At 36.2% G+C, this 15234-nt stretch overlaps 1 protein-coding gene across 21 annotated transcripts in view; it reads right to left on the minus strand.

Moving 5' to 3' along the window:
- STAU2 (staufen double-stranded RNA binding protein 2) overlaps positions 1 to 15234 on the minus strand; it is a 338058-nt gene that overhangs the window by 157321 nt on the left and 165503 nt on the right. For all 21 annotated transcript variants that reach the window (XM_063642824.1, XM_063642827.1, XM_055286518.2 and 18 more), the window contains one exon: positions 5520 to 5580. In XM_063642824.1, the coding sequence (XP_063498894.1) occupies positions 5520 to 5580 (61 nt within the window). The remainder of the gene's footprint in view (positions 1 to 5519; positions 5581 to 15234) is intronic.

Consider the following 15234-nt stretch of genomic DNA (forward strand, 5'->3'; position numbering starts at 1 on the left):
ATTGTGGAAGTCAGTGTCGCGATTCCTCAGGGATCTAGAACTAGAAATACCATTTGACCCAGCCATCCCATTACTGGGTATATACCCAAAGGTCTATAAATCATGCTGCTATAAAGACACATACACACGTATGTTTATTGCGGCACTATTGACAATAGCAAAGAGTTGGAACCAACCCAAATGTCCAACAACAATAGACTGGATTAAGAAAATGTGGCACATATACACCATGGAATACTACGCAGCCATAAAAAATGATGAGTTCGTGTCCTTTGTAGGGACATGGATGAAACTGGAAAACATCATTCTCAGTAAACTATCGCAAGGACAAAAAACCAAACACCGCATGTTCTCACTCATAGGTGGGAATTGAACAATGAGAACTCATGGACACAGGAAGGGGAACATCACACTCCGGGGCCTTTTTATTTTCTTATGCAGCTCCTTGAACTTGTTTTTAGCATTTATGTATATAAATCCATCTTTTTTACTTTATGGTTTCATCCATTGCTCTTATGCTTAAAAACACTATCATACTGCAATGAATAAATGCATCCTAAAAATGCTCATATTATTTCCATTTTTTTAAAAAATGTATCTGCTATCTTTTTATGTGTAAAAATGAGCCAAGCGAGTTTTTAAAATCACAACAATTTAAATTCATTAAATCTTTCCTGAGAATATTTCAGAAAAACAGGCTATCTGTGCTAATCTGATCAAAAACTTACTCTCTAATTTCAGATTCTTTTTCCTTTAAATCATGGACTTTTAAAGACAGACTCAACTGGTATGACTAAAACAGAGGCAAGCTTAACACTACCTCTAATCTTCCTTCCCAGATTCAGTAGGCAAGAAAGGAGAATTCTTGTCAATGTAATTTTTTAAAGACTATAGCTTCTCACCACTCAGGTAGGTCTAATATACAGTCATCAATGTAAAAGAAGGATGATATCATTCTGAAATATTTGGATCTTTCCTCCTGTGTTCAGAGGAGAAGGAGCAATTCTACCTGCAGGCTCAAATGGACAGCAATGAGAATGTGTATGTTCCCTCCCATTGCTCCCAATTGCTTCAGATAGCCCTCTATTTACGAGACCTTTGTTTGAAAACAACCAGGTATTCAGGGACTGGGCTGCCCAGTACAAGTAACCCACCAATCCTTCTAAATAAGATCACTAAAAGCTGGCTACATTCTTACATTTGTAACACAGTATTTATGTCTAAATAAATAATTAAGTTGGATCACTCAGCTTTATATTTACATCCAATTGGCTCCAACTGTTTTAACTGTCTCACTACAAAGTGGTTTCTACTATGGGAACCCCAAAGGGAATTTGTTCAGGGAACTCTCTCAAAACACTATTAAAGAAAGTATATATTAATCTATTACCTTAAAAGTCCAATACTTATATACCTCCCTTCTATCTCCCTCCCCAACCCCCCCCCCCAAAAAAAACAAAAAACACTAGAGGTTCTAAATATAGTACACAGCATTTGGGAAACCAGCAGGCAATCTACCCAATGTCATATCACTGGGACAGTGTAGCCTCCTGGTTTCAGGATGTTCAGTGTTTAATAATACAGGCATATGAAACAAAAGTGACAAAAATATTGGTAAGTCAACTAAGATCCTAAAGAGGTCAATAAGAATGCTATCTCATTCCACAAGTATTTGTCTTTGGTCATCTCTAATGAACCTAAAAGTGCCAGCATATTTCACAGGGGCTAAATAAAACTTTTTAAAAGGTTAACGGAAAAATATTTATGTGAAAAATGCCTCCGAATAATCGTTTAGTGGGTGGATTCGGCACATACCAGTGAATACCTTTGAGCTTAGTCCAATCTTGAATTAAGCTACAGTTCACCTTTAAGAAACTATGAACCTGCTTTTAAGTAAAAGCCTGTATTAATAAGAAACATGGAATGTGAATACAAAAAGAGATATTATCAGCTGAACTGTATCTAAATATTTTACAAAGTTTTCCAAGAGCCGTGAGCTGTCAGTAGATCTTTAAAATTCATGATCTTTTTTTAAAAAAGTTAGTCATTCATCTGTAAAAATCTAGTTTTTTATGTGTACACCAAGCGTAAAATTGCCCTATGCTAAACTTAACATAAACCTCACATTACAGAGTTATGTGTTCTTATTCTTCAACATAACTATTACAGTGATTCAAAGGATAAAAACACACTTAGAATAGTCTACCTTCTGCTGCATTTCAGTACAATGAAAAAAGCCTGAGCAGCACCCAAAAATTAGGTCCATATTTTAAATCTGCAGGCAATCAAGCAAGGAAAATAAAATGAGGAACCAGGCTGTGTAATCACAATCACTTGCAAAACCATTTAAACTATTTTCTAGTTGTAATTGTTAGCAGTTTCCTATGACTGTAATCTTTTAAAAAATATCTTCCACTTAAAAAATTAAATGCACATGTACATTAATGTTTTTTGTCTACTTAGGTGCTATGCCAGATTAAAATTCCCCTCTTTCCCCTTTCCAATTCTGCATTCCCTTCTTTTCATTTTTGTACATTATAGTTCCAAGCTAATTTCGTATTATTTACCCAAATAATGGGTGGCTAAAAATTTGATCTTTAATACTACAATTTCAAAGCAATGTACAGTTTAGCAAAACCTAACAAACAAAAAACCATAGTGAGTTAGCCACTTCATGATGACAGTGTTTTTCACAAAGTAATATGTTACCTTTTCAGATGTTATTCAAGGATGGTTAATCATTTTATAAATGTTACATAATTAAAGATTCTCAACATTATAAATTAGTATGCATAACTCTTAACAGAGAAAATTGAATAATAAGATGTAAATTGAGTTGTTCAAGGTCAGACAGTATGTCAGTGAAGCAGCCAGCACTGGCAATCTCAAATTCCTGTCTTCCCCCACATGTGCCATCCCACAAGATCCCTGCTCTAACCTTTGCCTGCAAAATGCTAACTCCGGTATTCTTCACAGGACAGAAATTATTTAGAATACAGTTTCAAACTTAAGAAACTGATTGAGAAATTAACCTAAATATTACCATAATATATGAATTTAAATTAATTTTCAGCTAATTGGTCCATCATCTGAATGATCAATTCCTAAGCACAGTCCAACTTCTTCATAATGTTGTATTTAAGCGCCATTGAGCTGGCTCAAGGGGACTCAGGTTTCACTTGTGAGAATTAACCCTTGGGGAATGAAACAGCTACTTTTCAAGGCCGGGCGCGGTGGCTCACGCTTGTAATCCCAGCACTTTGGGAGGCCGAGGCGGGCGGATCACGAGGTCAGGAGATCGAGACCACGGTGAAACCCCGTCTCTACTAAAAATACAAAAAAAATTAGCCGGGCGTGGTGGCGGGCGCCTGTAGTCCCAGCTACTTGGAGAGGCTGAGGCAGGAGAATGGCGTGAACCCGCGAGGCGGAGCTTGCAGTGAGCCGAGATCGCGCCACTGCACTCCAGCCTGGGTGACAGAGCGAGACTCCGTCTCAAAAAAAAAAAAAAAAAAAGAAACAGCTACTTTTCAGAGCTGGGTTGCCCTTATCCTCTATGGTAACCCAAGGAAGGGACAATCCAGTGTTCATTCAAAGAACTCTTAGAGCAGCTTTCTCACCTCCTTACAGCTGGGAAGGGATAACAGAACATTCTTATTTCAAAGCCTTAATCTGAACCATTGTAGACCAGGAATTCCTAAAGCATTAACCGTCTGGTTAAGTTTTAAGCTGGCTTCAAATAGTTTTCTCACTTCTAACTTTATGTCTCAAGCAAACCCGTTACGCATTCTTACACATTTCTGATCACTTAAACTCACTGGCCTCTTTGTGATATTTCTTCCCATATCTGCACAGAACAGAAGCATCCCCCACTTGTCTTCCCATTAGATGTATCCCTTAGCAAGTTAAAAAAAAAAGCAAACACATAAAGCTAGGGGCCAAAACATCACTGTTTAATGATGGAGCCTGCAGGTTATCTATAAAGTGATTTCACGTCAAAATTGTCAAGTTAATAACTATTTGATCTTTATATTAAAATATATAAAGTTTATATTCTTTGAAAAAAATGTTTAGTGCCTAAATGTAACTATTCAATAATAAGCTATATATTCTTGGTCACCATATGTATGCACAAACCATCTGACAGACAAAAGTATAAGAATGGAATTTCTGGCACGCCTACATAGAATAATATCATTTTTATAAAAGAAAAGAGGGAGGAGGCATGGAAGGAAATCAACATTCATTACGTGCTTACTAGGAAACAGGTACTGTGCTAAGCACTTTACATAAAACTGCAATCAATTTCATGTTTATTACATTCCCTCACCAAATCATTATAAACCAATATATTCAAACATCAAAGGAACTGAACACAAACTCTAGGAATCCTGAACTGATTCCATTTTTTCCCTGGGCTATGTGCTAAGGCCATCATATTCATCACCCCTATTTACATAGGCCAAGGGCTCAGAAGCACATTAAATTATTCCCAGAAAGCAACCCCAAAATGCCATCACCTCACTGAAATATTCTTTTCAAGAGGCTAGTTTTGATAATCCAAGAATTCAATTCTTATGAGTATACTTTGATAAGAATATGTTACTAATTTCATGATACATCAAGAGATGAGCTGCTAATATCAAAGACTAAAACCATGGATTATGATAATTTACAGATTCAAGCTTTTTCAGTGTCCAGAGGTTGTAAAGAAGATAGGGTTGGAAATGGGATAGACTGGGTGTTTTTACTAGCCAAATGTTTTGATTCACTGATTTGCAGTAAAATGGTCACTTCAGTGAAATAGATGCTTTTCAGGAAGTGAGAGAGAGTATTAAGGAAAAATGTCTAAATGTCCAGTGTAAAATATCTTGATCATATACATTTGAAAAAAATTAGTAAACTGAAATTGTTTTTTAAGTGTTTGACAATACTGTAAGTGGAACAAAATTGAGCAATTTTATTCTTACATTTCTGACATTTCACTTAGTGACTTTAATAAAATATTAATATTCTAATGACTCAGCAAAATGCAAAAAATGCTTAGGCAATGTTAAGTGAAAACAAAATTTTATGCATATCATAATTATATAAAAATTTGTGTGCATATAAAAATAATTGGAACTTTGAAAGTTGATTTGACAGCATAATCAGCTTATAGATAATTCTTTATTTTCTTATTATAAAAATTATTTTTATATTATTTAAATTATTTTTTATATTTTTATATTTTTTATAATGTTGTTTCAATAAAAATGGCAACTTTAAAAAAGCATGTGATCACTACATGTATTAAATGGCACTCTGTCTGCAATGGTTTAACTGTGTTAAGTGTATCTGTGTCTTAGTTTTCTAGCTATTCTGCCAGTTCCAGGAAAGCAAACACCAGGACTCCTTTGTACCCTCCACAATACTTAACACAGCCTCTCAGACCCAGATAGACCCAACCAATCCCAGTGACAGCTAGTCACTCAGCCACTGATGGAACACCAAGTGCAGACAACATAAAAATGAGAACTTACTATTATTTGTTGGTTCAGGAAACCCAGGCTTTGGACCACTCCATCCTTTGTTTTCCCCTGTCTGAAAGATTAAATCAATTGTTCAAATCAAGAGAAACAAGCTTATGTAAAAGGAAAAAAAAAAAAAAAAGGTGACCAATTAAGCAAAGGCAAGGTCCTCTCACATGGTTATTCTGCATATTATCTCTATCTCTGACCCTGGGATGATGGCTACAAAAGAAACTAACATGAAGGGTATCATTTATTCCTTTTCTACACCTAAATCTACTTCTTATGTCCTTCTACTTTTGTCTGATCATGTAAATTTATAATTCAAGGCATAAAGCCAATATTCAATATATGTATTATATAGAACACAAGCTCTAGCTAGGTAGTGAAAAAAATAAATCTTTTTTTTTTCTTTTTTTTTTGAGACAGAGTCTCATTCTGTCACCCAGGCTGGAATGTAATGGCTTGGTCTCGGCTCATTGTAACCTCCGCCTCCTAGATTCAAGGATTCTCCTGCCTCAGCCTCCCGAGTAGCTGGGATTAGAAGTGCCTGCCACCACACCCGGCTAATTTTTGTATCATGTTGGCCAGGCTGGTCTCAAACTCCTGACCTCAAATGATCCGCCCACCTTGGCCTCCCAAAGTGCTGGGATTATAAGCATGAGCCACTAAGCCTGGCCAAAAAGTAAATCTTATTAAAATAGTAAATAATAATCATCACCACAAATGCTTAAGTGACCAAAAGAGCTTTTGTATGATTCCCGAGGTCAAATTAACAATCTAACAATCAAACATTTCTGTAGACAAAAATGTTGTTATGTCCATCTAGAAAAGTCCTATGGTAAGGGTCACCAAATACTGCTATAATGACATATACAAAAAATACAAATATAAAAAAAAAAAATAAAAAAAAGACATATACAAAAAAATTGAAAACTAAGTCCTAACTTTAAGTCCTAACTTTAAGCAAAACATGTAATATTCTGACTTTTGCCAAATGATTAGTGTTTGGTATAAAATACATTCTGAAATGTATATGCTTTGAAGTAGTAAGTATTCAAATCAAATTAATAAGTGACTTTAGTTATATTATCTTTCTGTACAAGCTGGTAACTTATCTCTTATGATGATAAGCATTTTATATTTATGTTAACAGTCAAAGGTCAAATAGAAAATTAAGCCTAGATATAAACACAAAATACAATTGCTGCAAATAGTTTACCCATGTTCATTTTTAAGAAAAGTTGTTCTTACTGAATTCATTCCTTTTTAATCATACATCTTAGGGTGACAAGGAAAGATATAGTGGCAGACAGCAGAAGCAAAACCGAAAATAAAGAATCCTGAAGAGTCAGTTGACACTATGTTAGAAACAACCAGCAGCTTCATATGAACTAGGGAGCATCTCTTTCTCTCTCTAATTAGCTCTTTTATCTCTTTAAAACACAAATTCCTGTCTTCATCAACACTTACCATCCTGAGAGATTGCTGCTATAACCTTTGACTGCAAAATGCTAACACAGGCATCCTTCACAAGAGAGAAATTACTATGTAATAAAATAGACTGATAGTGGTAATAGCTAACAGCTAATACTTAAGATTTAAAAGTGTGGTTGCTAATGTGCTAAGTGTTTTGCATAAATATGGATTATCTCATTTTCATCCTCACAAGAATTTGGTAAGATAAGTGATATTAACATTCAATTTTACAGACAAGCAAACTAGGGTTAGAGTTCCTGTAATTACTCTAAGGTCACACAGATAATATGCACAGGTGCCAGGACGTCAAACTATGTCTTCTAACTAGAGGAGAGTAATCATGCTACCTTTGTACTGTCATTATCAGGAGAGAAAGAAGAAGCTAAAGAAAGGAATGAACAAAAAAGTTACAGATTAAGTAAAACCGTGCCATCTAAGAATGAAAAGAAAAACAGTGAGATGAAGAACAGAGTTTGGAACTATTAAGAAGAATGCTCTCTTGCAGTGAGCCGAGATTGCGCCACTGCACTCCAGCCTGGGAGACAGAGCGAGACTCCGTCTCAAAAAAACAAAAACAAAAAAAAAAAAAAAAAAAAGAATGCTCTAAAGGTACGGCCGGGGTGGAAAGGACACTGCAAAAACAAATGAGAGAAAACAGAAGTAGACAGTTCCAAGGGGTGAAAGAAATTTAAAAGATTTTGAAAAGCAGCTAAAATCATTACTCACAAGAAAACCTGGTGAACAGAAAGAAACAAAGTATGTTCAATTTTACTTTTACATTCCTACCATACTTTTAATTTTGTTCATACCTCCAAAACATAGCCTGTACTTATCAAAGTGCTGACAACTGTTTAGGTTCTTAGATAAATAATTATGTTTCCAGAATCGTGGAGCAGTTCTACAATTAGCCACAGGATTTTAGTCTTTCTAAACAAGTTTTTCATTTTTAATTAGGGGAATTAATAAAATCTGTTTTATTCGACTAAACTTATTTCTTCTATCCTTACCTTGCTTATGTTACCTTAATACTACACAATTGGCTGGATGTGGTGGCTCAAGCCTGTAATCCCAGCACTTTGGGAGGCCGAGGTGAGTGGCTCACCTGAGGTCGGGAGTTCAAGACCAGCCTGACCAACATGGAGAAACCCCCGTCTCTACTAAAACTACAAAATTAGCCAGGCATGGTGGCGCATGCCTGTAATCCCAGCTACTCAGGAGGCTGAGGCAGAAGAATCGCTTGAACCCAGGAGGCAGAGGTTGCAGTGAGCCGAGATTGTGCCATTGCACACCAGCCTGGGCAGCAAGAGTGAAACTCCGTCTCAAAACATGTATATATTATACAATTTATCCAGTAGGTAACATATGATTTTCATCTGAGAGCTATGCCTGACTTCAAAATTTCTTTCTTTTAAAGATCATTGTTTGAAGAGTAAGGGGAAGAGGTCAGGAGAGATGAGGTCAAAGTAATTACTAAGAGAACTTCTCTCTTGAAAAGGAGAAACCCAGCAAGCACAATGTACAGTTCATCTCCCAATCCTTACTTTCTGTATTTCTTCTACTGTACTCCTCAGACACAAACGAGAAATATAAAAGGAGATGATATGGTTTGGCTCTGTGTTCCTACCCAAATCTCACCTTGAATTGTAATAATCCCCACGTGTCAAGGGTGGAACCAGGTAGAAATAACTCAATCAAGTGGGTGGTTCCCTCATGTTGCTCTCTTGATGGTGAATGAGTCTGACAAGATCTGATGGCTTTATAAGGGGTTTCCCCTTTTACTCGGCATTCATTTCTCTTTCCTGCTGCCCTGTGAAGAGGTGCCTTTTGGCACAATTTCAAGTTTCCTGAGGCCTCCCCAGCCAGCTCTGCAGAACTATGAGTCAATTAAACCTCTTCCTTTATAAATTACCCAATCTCTAGCAGTTCTTTATAGTAAACAAACTAATATAGGAGACAACAGCAGGAGGTAAATCAAAGCCTGGAAAGTGGAAAGCAGATGAACAAGTTGTAGCTAGCTTAGCAGATGTGAGTAACTGAAACCTAACCTGCAGAGGAAGAAGCCAACAAAGAGCTCACAGTAAGGTGATGTGTCACCCAGAACCCTAGAAAGCCTCCAGAATTAGGAGTACACCTGGTACATTTAAAGATGAATCCTAGAAGGGGCTGAAACAGAAAGACTATCTGGAAGTCTTCTCAAGGTATTATGAAATCTCCCTATCACCTCTTTGACTCCACGCAGTCAGGTGCCTATCCCTTCCTGATAGGGGCTTCCTGTTGGGAGAGGCTAAAACAGAGAGGCTCTGGATACCAGGCATAGTTGAGGGTGAAATCCATGTGTCACCCTGCAAATAAGGAGATGGGAGTTCCAAGGTTTCATACGGAAAAATAAGATTCCGAGCCTCTTTTCTAATTTGCCCCTCAGAAGACACATCCAGGGTTCCAAACCACAAGGAACAGAAAGATGAGGAGAACAGAAGAAAAAAAATGCAAAAAAAAAAAAAAAAAAAAATCCTCAGGCACATAAGAGAAATACTACACCCATTAAACAAGAATAGGAAGCCTTAAAAGGAATATTCTGAGAATGAGGAAGAACTCTGGGAAATCAAAAATAAAATAGCTGATGTGAAAATGTCAGAGAGGGACTAGAAAACAAACTTGAGGAAATCTTCCTAGAAAACAGAACAACAACAAAAACAGAAATGGGGGAGAAAAGAAAAACCAACCACAAGACCATCCATAAGACTGGCATCTCAGAAATAAATAACAGCAAAAATAAAAGGAAAGAAATTATTAAATAAATAAGAAATTTCTCAGTTTAAAGTATATGAATTTCTAGATTAAAACTCAAATGTCCAACACAATTTATCAAATACACATATAAAATACACATATCTCAGAACCCCTGAGAAAATAGTCTGAAAAGCATTGAGAGGGAGGAGAAGGGTAAAAGTTTCATATACAGGCTGAAGAATCAGGTGTTGAAATTTTAACAGCAATGCTGGGAGGTACAAGACAAGGGTGTGATGCCTTCCCAACTCTGTGAAAATTTACTTCCAATTTAGAATTACAGCTTAGAAAAAAACTATCAAGTGTGTGGGAAATATAAAAAAATTTCAGACCACAAAATCTCAAAAAAAATTTACTTCCCATGTATCCTTCACGGGGAAGGCCCTAAAGTATGTGGTCCATCAAAACAAGAAAGTAAACCAAGAACAAGGGAAGCTGTCCAGAAAATAGTCAACTCAACAAAGGACAGAGGCCAAAGAAATTTTCAGGATAGTGGTGAAGAGAAGAACCTAAACAGCAGCTCTGCAGCAGGCCTATGAATCAATCTGCAATACAAGACGAAGATAAAGAGCTCTAAGGGTTGGATAGGGTGTAGGTTAGGAAAGGAACGAAAAAAACTGCATGATGTGCTTGACTGGTAAAGACTTTGGGGACAGAAAGATGTAGAAAAGTGTATGTGTGGAGTATGTACCAGAGTTAAATCCTCATTTTCCACAGCAGAAAGTACATTTAATTTTTTTACTTTTATATTACACTTCTCATAATATTTAAACATGAGAAACCAAGAGATAGCACAAACTACCCATAGGGGTAAATAATAAAATAAATAGTTACAATAGGTGGTAAAGTGGTTGCCTCTGGCAAAGGGGAAACAGAAATGGCCAGTGGCAGGGAAGAACAGGATATTTTGGTATTTTAAATTATAAACCTTGAGTTTTTATACTATTAATCTTGTATAAATTCTGCCTTTTTATATATGTATTACCTTGAGTATGAGTACTACTTTGATGAATATCATGATCAAATACAAAAAAAGAGTAGTCATGTCTTGACTTACAACTCCAAGATATTAAGAAAAACTCTAAGATATCTGAATGAAGAAAATCAAGATGCAAGAATGGCATATAAAAAAAGAGGTTAAGAGAGTATTCCACTTTTCCTTAGAATCTAGAAACATAACAATGACAAAGAGCCAATCTGAAAAAAACAATTGCAAATTTTCTTGAACCCTTTAGAGACCTGAGACTACAAGGTAAACAAGCAAAATGAATTCTAGCGAGTGATAAATCCTTCTGGGAGAGACAGGACTCACAAAAATGTTAACAGCTTTGGCAGGGCAGGGATAGCAGAGATGACTGCCATGAATGTAAGTAAGAAGAAAGTAGATGAAATGTTAAATTCTTAAAGCCTGAGTATGAGCTAGCATGATAGTTTAGAAAAACTGGGAGCTCCAGACAGCAGCTCTTTTCCATTGTCCTGCCCTGGATTCTCAGGAGGACAACTGGGGCTACAGCTGCAGACCAGGGAGAGCCCAACTTGGTGCAGGAATGCAGCTGGTTAGTGGCTGCACTGAGGGACAAGCACAGAACCTTGCCACTTCTCTAGACCATTCTCCAATACAAAACAAAAAATTTAAGCCACTGGGGGAAGGGTAGAAACAAATCCTATATGCCTTTGAGGCAAAGGCAGGAAATCCTCTGGTCCTAAGAGCTCAGTAAAGCTTCATTGCTTCTGACAAAGGATTAAAAGCAAAAGCTATATGCTCCTGAGGAAAAAAAAAAGATAGAAAACCTACTTGAGAGTAAGACACTACAACAGTATAAAGCAGAGGTCTGCAAATGCTGGGAAATGTACAGGAAACTCTCTCATGCCCAAACTGCCCATAAATCCAAGACAAAGTTTGGTTACCACAGAGAAGAGACCAAAAACAGAAAGATCCACCTCTGACACCCAGGCTCACAGAATCTGCCAGAAAATGAAGCTGGACAAAAAAATCAAGAACTATGACACCCACCACAATCCCAGGATTAAATAATAAATAGCAGCAGTCTACTACAGAGCCTGAAGAGAGATAACCCCATGCCATGACACAGCAAAGAAGAGACCTCTAAACCTGAGCGCTGAGCAGAGAAACTGTGAAAAAATCCTCTCAAAACCTCACATTACACAAAGCACAGGCAACAGCATATCACTACTGAAGGAATTTGTAGTTAATAGTGACTATAGCAATAACAAAACCCAAAATGAATTCAGTTAATAACTAGACTGATGCAACCCTCGATCCAAAAAGTCTGAGAGAGAGACATATGCTGATTTCTCAACAAATACTATTTGACTTAGCCTCTACTATTTTTCTGTTGCAAGGTCCAACACTCATTAAAAAATTATGAGATACCCAAAACTGCAAGAAGAAATAAACCACTGCCAAAACATAGGGAAGTCAACAAAACACGGCCCAGGGATGACCCTGATGCTAGACCTTTCAGAAAGATATTTTACAACACCTACAATTCATAGGTTGAAAGACCTACTGGAAAAAGCAGATAACATACATGAGCATATGGGGAACTTCAGCACAAAAATAGAAACCACAGAACAAAAACATAAGGAAATCCTAAATGAAAAATATTAGAGATCAAAACATTAAAGAAAATCCTATAAGACAATACCAATGGTCTAATGAATGTATAAATGGAAACTCCAAGGAAAAGAGGGAGAAAACAAGGAATAAAATATATTTTAAAAGATAATAGCTAAGAACTTGTCAAAATAACTGAATGACATCAAATCACAGATCCAAAATGCTCAGAGAACCCTATAAGGACAAGGAGGATGAGAAAGTTGAGGATGAGGATGAGGATGAGGAAGGAGGAGAAGCAGGAGGAGGAAGAGGAAGAGGAGGAGGATAAAGAAGACAAGGAAAAGGAGAAGGAAAGAAGAGGAGGGAGGAGGAAGAAAAAGGAGAAGGAAGAGGGAAGAAGAGAGAAGAAGAACAATAGGGAAGGAGGAGGAGGAGAAGGAATAAAGAGGAGATAAAAGAAAGAGGAGAAGGAAGTAGGGGGAGAAGGAAGTAAGAGGAGAAGAAAAAACGAGAGAAGAAATGAGAAGAAGGAAGGAAGAGGATAAGAAGGAGAAGAAGAAAAGGTGGAGGAAAAGGAGAAGGAAGAAAAATAGAAGGGAGGAAGAAGGGTGGGAAAAGAGTACAGGGGCAGAGGAGAAAGAAAGGAAGAAACAAAAAAAATCAAACTTAGATACATCACAGCCAAATTGTTGGAAAATAAAGAAAAGAAATATATGAAAGGCTGAGAGAGGAAAAAAAATACATCAACAAGAACAAGTAAGAATTACAACAGACTTTACATTGAAAATTATGCCTATCAGGAGACAATGGAGCAAGATCTTTAAAGTACTAAAAGAAACAGGAAACCCAGAATCCTACATCCAGAAAAAAATAACTTTCAAAAATGAAGGTGATTCATTGGAGGCTTAAAAAAGAAAAAAAAAAGTGAAATTTTCTGCTAGAACAGTCACTGAAGAGCAGCAGCCATAGTTCTGCATTACCCCATGCCCATGGGCCTCAACCAGGGCCCAAGGTGAACAAGAATATGAGCAAGCTGAGGCAGGGCTGCCACCCTGGACATCTCACCAAGCATACAAAGCTTGTGTAAGACAGCATCTGGGAGGTGTGTGGCTTCCCCCATAGAAGTGGCATGCCATGAAGCTGCTCAAAGTCTCCAAGGACAAGCGGGCCCTCAAGTTCATTAAGAAAAGGATGAAAACACACATTTGCACCAACAGGAAGCAAGAGGAGCTGAGGCAATATCCTGACTGCCATGAGAAAAGCAGCTGCCAAGAAGGTCTGAGCCCCACCCCACTTTGTGTATAATAAAACCTATAAAGAAAAAAAAGAAAGTGAAATAAAGACTTTTTTGGCAAACAAAAGCTGAGAGAACGCACTGCCTACAGATCTGCTAAAATAAGTAATATTAAAGGAAGTCCTTCAAGCAAGGAAGGGGTATAATACCAGAAAGAAATTTGAATCTTCTACACAAATAAATGAAGGATATTGAGAATAATCAAAATGAGAGTAAATATAAAAGGCATTTCTGCTGATTTTAATCACTTAAAAAGATAACTGACTATATAAAGCAAAATTAGTAACAATCAATTGTACGGTTTAAAAAATATAGAAAACTAAAATGTATAGCCACAACAGGAGGTCAGAGAAACTTAGAGAAGTAACATATGTGACCACAATAGAGGTCAAAGAAGAAAAAAAGTAAACAGAGTAAGTGGGGAAAAAAAAAGGCAACTAATAAAATGGTGTGTTTAAATACAACAACCTCAATAAGTTCAATAAGTGCAAATGGTCTAATCACCCTAACTAAAGGGCAAAGTTTGTCAAATTAAATTTTAAAGAACAAGACCCAATTATATGCTTTCTAAAAGAGACCAATTTAAAGATAGGTTAAAAGTAAACACAGGAAAAAAAATATCCCATGCAAACACCAGTCAAAATAAAACTGGAGTAGCTATATTAATATCAAACAAAACAGATTTCAGAACGAGGAATAAAGGGAAATATCCAATAAAAGTGGTCAAGTCATCAAAGACACAACACTAACTGTATACGTATATAACAACAAAGTTTCAAAATGCATAAAACAAAAACTAATAAACTATAAGAAGTAGAAATAGGAAAATCCAAACTTATAGTTGGAAACTTTAACACTGGACAAAACAAGTAATCATAACAGATATAGGGCCTGAAAGAAGAAATCAAGAGGGAAATCAGAACACATTTTGAGTTGAATGAAAGTAAAAACCCATACAGCGTGTATCCCAGATGCAAAAAAAAAAAAAAAAAAGAGAGAGAGAAGAAAAACCCAACTTGTCAAAATGTGTAGGGTAGAGCTAAATCAGTGCTTAAAGAAAAATTCACAGCACTAAATGCTTATATTAGAAAAGAAAGTTCTCAGATGTATAGCCTAAGCTTGTACCTTACAAAATTAGAAAAGAACAAAAAATTAAAAACAAAAACAAGTGACGGATAAAATAAAGAGCAGAAATTAAAAAAAAACTAAAAATGGAAAAACAGAGAAAAATCAATGCAACTAAAACCTAATTGTTTGAAAAGACTTAAAATTTTATAAAACCCCTAGCTAAACTGAACAGAAGAAAAAGAGAAAAGAAATAAATGATCAATATCAGAAATGAAAGTGAGTATCATTACAGATTCTGCTACTGCTAAAAGAGTAAGGGAATGTTATTTAGATTCTGCCACTATTAAAAGAAAAAGGGAATGTTACAAACAATTTTATACTAGTCAATTCAACAACTTAGATGAAATAAACTAATTCTTTGAAAGACTAAAACTACCAAAGTTCATTCAAGCATAAGTAGCTAACCTAAGTAACCCTATTGATTTTTAAAATCTGAGTTTGTAGTTAAAAAACCCTTT

Source organism: Symphalangus syndactylus, chromosome 7, assembly GCF_028878055.3.
Source record: "Symphalangus syndactylus isolate Jambi chromosome 7, NHGRI_mSymSyn1-v2.1_pri, whole genome shotgun sequence".
NCBI classification, from domain to species: domain Eukaryota; kingdom Metazoa; phylum Chordata; class Mammalia; order Primates; family Hylobatidae; genus Symphalangus; species Symphalangus syndactylus.